Below are 7012 nucleotides of genomic sequence, written 5' to 3'. Positions count from 1 at the left end.
AAATGTTTGGTAATAAAAGTATTGTAATCACCAAATTTAAGTTTAACATCAAAATATAAAAAATAAGATTAAAGATATACAGTACAAAGGCACAAGTTGGCTTTTCTTAGCAAAATATGGCAATCTAAGAAAAAACATACATTTGGTTGTATGTTCTAGGTAACAGCTTTCAGATGCAGAGTAGTGCAAATCTTAAAATTATGGTGTGCTCGACCAAGCACCCTGAGAAGGGAGAGGTATGACTTCAAGGCAGAGTTGAGAGCGCTGCTAATGAGGGAGACTGACCGTCCACTCTTGCAGCCTTTGGTCACCAGCTGAGGAACCTGAGAGGGTCTACACAATTATTGTCCAGTCTATATCCATCTGTTGCTTGAAACAATATTTTGCCCAAACACTAACAGTTATCCAAGAGAAAGAAGTTTGACTTAAAAGTGTACATATATAAAATATATTCTATATATGGTCATACATATATTTATGAATGTTTCTTTGTATGTATATATGTATGTATGCATGCGTGTATGTATAAGAAACAGAAGCCAGGCATGATGTACTATATCTAAATTAATACAACTTGAGAAGCTGAGGCAGGAGGATTGTCTTAAGTTCACGTTCAAGGGCAGCCTGAGCTGCAAGCCCCTGTCTCAAAACAAACAAATGCACACCCTCACACACACACACAGAGGCGGGGGTGGGGTGGGGGGAGAGAATCTATGGATCGTATCCCCTAGTCAGGAACACTAAATGGCAGGGTGCTGATGACCTCGCCAGTCTCGGTGACGATGGCGTCATAGACCCAGCGGCGGTTGCACCGGCACTCTGGCCCACACTTGTTGGAGTTGCACTTGGGGCACGGGTAGAAGCATCCCAGGCAGTTTTTCTCCAGGCAGTCACACAGGTCCACGTCGTTACAGATCAGCCTGCCGCTTTTGTCGTACTTCTTCATCACCCTGAAACGAAGAAAACAAACGCTGTGAGCGAGCTAGCGCTGCTGTCCTCTCCCAGTGAGGGGAGGATGCACGGAGTGTCATGCAAGTGCATGGACCCACTTTCAGGGAACGGCACCCCAGACTTTATCAGAAACAGTCCTCTGTGTGAAACAGCAGTGGTTAAGTCTGGCAGTAAGTGCAGCCAGGACTGTGGCTAAGAACAACTTGGTTGTCCAGCATTTCTGGAGCATCTAATCATCCATCTAAAAGCACTTGGAATAGCTGGCTGAAGTGTCCTGCTAAAACGGTTCTACGTAAATAATATCTCTAAAATATCAGCATGTTGATGGTATTTTCCTGTTGGGGAACGGGTCCCTGCAAACACCATAACCAGCAGAATGTCATGAGGCGAGAAGGCAGTCTGATTCAACACAGCTCAGTAGTCAGTGTTTGTTCAGACTTCTAGAGTCTGAACAAAAGTCTTTTCAAAGTAGGTTACCACTTCTTCTGTCAAGATGGAATCTATAGATACACTCCAAGTGTAGAGGCCTGGAGGAGGGTGTAGTGTGGTCTCTGTCACACAGGTAATACAAAAGTCACGAGGCTCTAAACCATCCCCAGTCCTATTTGTAAAGGTCGGGGAAGGTGCGGTCTAGTTCTACAGAATTGATTGCGCTTGTGGGAAGAGGAGCCAGGTATGGTCTGGCCATCAGATAATGGAGAGGTCACCAGGCTATTAACCACATCCACTCTTGGAATTCTGGATGGAAAACAGGTATTACAGCCCTTCCATTGAGGAGAGAACCCTGCATGTTTAACATTCTTGGTTTCCCTAGAGCTTATCTGTGGGCACAAGGGCTTCACACCCTTCACATTTTTTTTTCCTACTGATTTTGTACTCCTTCTCCCTCTTAACAGTACTCTAGCAAAAACTACTACCTTTCTTAATGACTCAAGATGAGGCCTATCAGTTACTGTACCATAATTATTAAAGGGGGGAGGGGCTATTGGCAAAGGTTCCAGGTGCTTTCTCTTTATGCCTCTGTTATCCGCAGCGTGGATGGAGAATAACAAAGGAGGCAGGCGTCTGCACTGTAGCGGCCACATGAAGGCTGTGTGTTCAGTGCCAAGAGCGCATCAGTCTTTAGATCCCCACACTTTCCCTGTCCAACTCTACAGCATTCCCACCAGTGAAAAGACTTTTACAAGAACTTTACCACACACTCAAAACAAAACAAAACAAAAACCACTTTCGTCAACTTCTTCAAAATAGATCTGCTTGTGAGCCTCGGGAGCAGCTCGTATGGCTTTATCACCGTGGGCTCCAGAGGCTGGCACTGCACTCTATGCTCACAGTGGGTACTTCTGCAACCTCTGTGCCCAACCATAACCCCTCTTCTCCTCCCGTTCAGTTGAAGTAGCATGCTTCCTTCCGTTCCCCATCTACTAGAAAAGCAAGGAAGAGTGAGGAACTGCCTCAGTCAGCTTACAGGAAGATTCCACTGGGTTCCTCCCAGGGACCTAGCAATCGCTTGCGTCATCACCATGCGCCAGCTGCAGGCTGTGTTTAAAAGGACTGCCCACTGCTCCCACTTTCTGTTCCCAGCTTCCTCTCTCCCTTTCTGTCTGCAGAGATAACCCCACTTTCTCTGCCCTCATGGCTCTCCCCTGTCTGCCTCTATCCCCTTCTGCGGGCCCTCGTGGCTCTCTCTCATATCCCAGTAAACATCCTTTATGTCAGATCTGTGCGTGGTCACATATTTCATAACAGTCTTGTAATCAGACATTAGCAGGAATGCCTTCTAATTATGACATTTTTAATGTATTTGAATTTATCAACCTTTTCCTTATGGGTTGCTTCATACATATATTATATATATGGTTGTATATTTAATTTTTAAAAATTATATGTATGATTATATAGACATATATATGATTTTTTAAATTATGCATATATGGGATTGGAGAGAAAGCTCAGTGGCTAATTAAGAGCACATACTGTTCTTCCACAGAACTTGAGTTCAGTTCCCAGCATCCACCTAGGATACCTCACAATCACCTGTAGCTCGTTTCAGGGGGATCTGATACCTCTGGCCTCTGTGGGCACTTGCATTCATACATTCACAGAATTAAAAACAATACATATAAGTCATTTTTGTTTGGTTGTAAAAAATATATAAGTACTTTATCGTACTGTCACTTTTCCTTAATGAGAATTAACTAAAACTTTCTTTTAAAAGCATATAAGATCAGCACAACTACATATCATATTTTATGCATAAAGTGAGGGAGGGGAAATTATAATCAGCATATGTGCTATGAGGAAAAAATTTCATTTTTATAAATGCCAGTGCTGGGACTAAAGGCATGCACCACCACTGCCTAGCACTTTTCCCTTTTTGTTTATTTTTCAAGACAGGGTTTCTGTATAGCCCTGGCTGCCCTGGAACTCACTCTGTAGTCCAGGCTGGCCTTGAACTCAGAAATCTGCCTGCCTCTGCCTCCCAAGTGCTGGGATTAAAGGCGTGCGCCACCACTGCACAGCTGAGGAAAGAATCTATTTTCAGTAATAGGGGGAAAAAAAATCCTAGCGATGACTTATGTCATCCCCTTTGAAATATTTGAAAATATCGAATTTTCAAAATATGAATGCTTAGCTTTCACTCTTCCTGTTTCATATAAATCATTTAAAATGTATGTGTGTGTGTGTGTGTGTGTGTGTGTGTGTGTGTGAATGCCATGTGTGTGGAGACCTCTTCCAAAAGCCAGAAAATGGTGTCAGATTCCCTAAATTCCCTTTATTTAGAGGCAGCTGTGAGCTGCCCAAGCTCAGTGCTAGGTACCATCTCAGGTGCTCTGAAAGAACAGAAGTGCTCCTCACGGCTGAGCCATTCTTTCAGCTCCCTACCTTGTAATTTCTTTCCTTGTCAAGCTGAAGTTGGAAGCTAGGGCCTTGTGCTTGCTAGGCAAGTGCTCCACCACTGAGCTACATCTCCAGGTATTTGTCCCAGAGCATTAGCAGTGGTTGTAGTTAGTTAGCATGGTATCCACTCAACATTCCAAATCCATTCCTACGGTCACATGACTTTTCCTTTTAAGGATATCTCTTTGTTATATTTAGTCAACTTTTCTACTAAAGACATTGTTTTACTACAAAACCCTTTTTAAAAAGGAGATTTAAATAGCTCCCCACCCCCACCCCACCCCCATAGTTTCCCTAAGTAACCCCAGCCGTCTTTGAACTTGGGATCTTTCTGCCTCTGCATCCAAGTGCTGGCATTCCAGGAATGTGCTACCTCACTCTGCTTTCAACCTGTTTCTTAAAGATGCTAACATCCAGACTTATGGGCTTGTAGAGTACTATAGAGGAAAACTGTGAAAGCATAAGGAGATGTAACCTTCAGTTACTTTGCTTTAAAATCCAGGAGAACTTGTGCTATCTGTACATTGCATAATTTACCCCATCAATCAAATACATCACAGTCTTACTTGTACTTCACAGAAAAATATTCGTTCATCTTCGACATCCGAGCTTTCTTTTTTTGCTGCCTTGTCTCGGGGTTGAAATCTGCCACCTGAGGTCCAGGGTTTTGAAAGGCCAAGCACTTCAGCTGCCGTTCTATCTGTTGCTATGAAATGAACAAAGTGTTTTAGTAGTTGTGTTCATTCTTTCAGAATCGACTGCCTAAGACTCATCAAAATAGCAATTTCTCAAATCAGGCTATTCTTTCTAAAGACAGAGTATAAAGGGCATGTAACAAAAATGTGGAAAAGCATCAAGAGGGAACAAAACACTTACCAGCGAGTCACTAGCCAGCCTTGCGAACCTGACAAGAGAGACTTCAGAACTAGCTTTTCTTGGCCTTAAGGACAGAGCAGTAATGGCACTCCCCCAACCATCACAGAAGACACCCATTTGCTACGTGAGATGATTTGAATAGGCTTGGCCGAGGGAGTGGCGCTATTAGGAGGTGTGGCCTTGGAGTAGGTGTGTCCCTGAGGTCGGAAGACCTCATCCTAGCTTCCTGGAAGTCAGTTTTCCACTAGCATCCTTCAGATGAACATGTAGAACTCTCAGCTCCTCCTGCACCATGCCTGCTTGGATGCTGCCATGCTCCCACCATTGATGATAATAGACTGAACTTCTGAACCTATAAACCAGCCCCAATTATGCCTTGGTCATGGTGTTTGTTTATAGTGGTAAAACCCTAAGACACTATGTCAAAACCACAAGAAGCCAGGCAGTTGCGGTACATGCCTTTAATCCCAGCACTTGGGAGGCAGAGACATGCGGATTTCTGAGTTTGGTCTACAGAGTGAGTTCCAGGACAGCCAGGGCTACACAAAGAAACCCTATCTCGAAAAACCAAAATCAAGAGAAGCTACAACACGCACCATCCTCCTTGCCCAATTTGGGCTTCTGAAGTGGATCTCAGAACCATGTCCTATGTCCTGTCCTGGGCTGCACACACCATCAGGTTGCAACAAAGATAGTGGCATCCAGAGTTTCCTCTCAATCAAAGCCAGATCTTAGCAAGAGAAATCTTGCTAGGACAACTTTCTGGAGTGTTAGGGAAGATTTTTCAAAAGTCTTTGTTTAGGGGATGTTTGTATTTTACAAACAAAATGGGGTCTTGATTGTGAAGAAAAGAAACCAGATACTTCAACCAACATGGTGATGTGGGACTAGAGAGAGTTCAGTGGTTAAAGCCCTGGCTGCTCTTGCAGAGAATGAGATTCTATTCCCAGCACCCACAATCTGTTACTCCAGTTTTAAGGGTCCCGTTAGCCTCCTCTGGCCTCTGTAGGCACCAAGTGCATATGCATGGGACAAGAAGACACACACACCCAGTCAAACTTTGGTCTACACATAAAAATAAAAAGGTGACTTTTTCTTACTGCTCTCATTGTTTCTTTGAGACAGGTCCCATACTATAGTAGGCCAGCCTAGAATTCACTGGGTAGCCAAGGCTGGCCTTGAACTTGTGGCAATCCTGCTTCAGCATCTCAGGTGCTGAGACTATAAGTGTATGCTATAGTCGGCGTGAGGACATTTCCTAAGCATGTAATATACATCATCATAAGAAAAGAAATATTCTTCTGAAAGAATTTAGAAGAAAATACTCTGGGTAGCCTGAAAGTTCACAGGCTGCCCTTCCACAGGAAATTTGATTCCTAGAAACAAAAGGGACACTTCCATGTAACAGGCTTTCTTCAGCTTAGCTAGCTTAATAGTAGTCCGAGTAGCCGAGCTAGATTAATGTAAGCATTTCTGTAAAGTTTCATCATTTTGGGTTTTGTTTGTTTGTTTGTTTTTTGAGACAGGGTTTCTCTGTGTAGCCCTGGCTGTCCTGGAACTCACTCTGTAGACCAGGCTGGCCTCGAACTAAGAAATCCACCTGCCTCTGCCTCCCAAGTGCTAGTCTAGTATTAAAGGCGTGCGCCGCCACTGCCCCACTCAAGTTTCATCGTGATGGGGATACACTGGCTTGTTTTACAGACTTACCCTGTGCAACAGCTCTATACTTAGGTGTAGCTATGAAAAGTGTAAAACCCAGCACTCTCAATTCCTGTTCGGTTTCATATCAAGAAAATAAGAATGAACATAGCAGATGAGCCTACAGCTGCTCTTGGTTCCACCCACTGCAAATTAGGTAAACTGCATAAATTCTTCTCTGAGCCTTAGTGGCTCATTTTTTGTTAAATAAGGCTAATAATATATTGTGATAAGACTTGGGTGAATCAATCCACACAAAATATTTAGAACAAAATGCAAATTTGTTAACTAAATAGAGACAATCTGACTAGATTCTTTTCAAGTACTCTATTGTGAGGCTAAGACTTAGTGTTATGTAGAACACTGGGCTAAAACAAAGTGAAGAGGAAATTTGTCAGACAATCCCAACAGCTGGAGAGCAAAGTTCTTTCTTGGGAAGTCCCTGACCACCTGACCCTCAGGTCCACAGAAACCTCCAACGTCCCATGTTAAGAATGCATTGATCAAATGCCAGGGCAGTGAAGCCGGGTGGTGGTGGCGCACGCCTTTAATCCCAGCACTTGGGAGGCAGAGGCAGGTGGATTTC

The 7012-nt window shown here is 43.6% G+C and overlaps 1 protein-coding gene across 1 annotated transcript; it reads right to left on the bottom strand.

Annotated features, from left to right (window-relative positions):
- Positions 1-551: 551 nt before the first annotated feature.
- On the bottom strand, positions 552-4845 carry Arl14epl (ADP ribosylation factor like GTPase 14 effector protein like). The gene is made up of 3 exons (XM_031366240.1): positions 4729-4845; positions 4419-4558; positions 552-950 (listed from the first exon to the last, which is right to left on the bottom strand). The coding sequence occupies exons 1-3, from the start codon at positions 4843-4845 to the stop codon at positions 728-730; spliced, it is 480 nt and encodes a 159-aa protein (XP_031222100.1). The 3' UTR covers positions 552-727.
- Between the last annotated feature and the right edge of the window lie 2167 nt (positions 4846-7012).

This window comes from Mastomys coucha, unplaced genomic scaffold, assembly GCF_008632895.1.
Source record: "Mastomys coucha isolate ucsf_1 unplaced genomic scaffold, UCSF_Mcou_1 pScaffold13, whole genome shotgun sequence".
Classification (NCBI taxonomy): domain Eukaryota; kingdom Metazoa; phylum Chordata; class Mammalia; order Rodentia; family Muridae; genus Mastomys; species Mastomys coucha.
The sequence above is the reverse complement of the archived record's forward strand: the minus strand, read 5'-3'. Positions and strand labels throughout refer to the sequence as shown.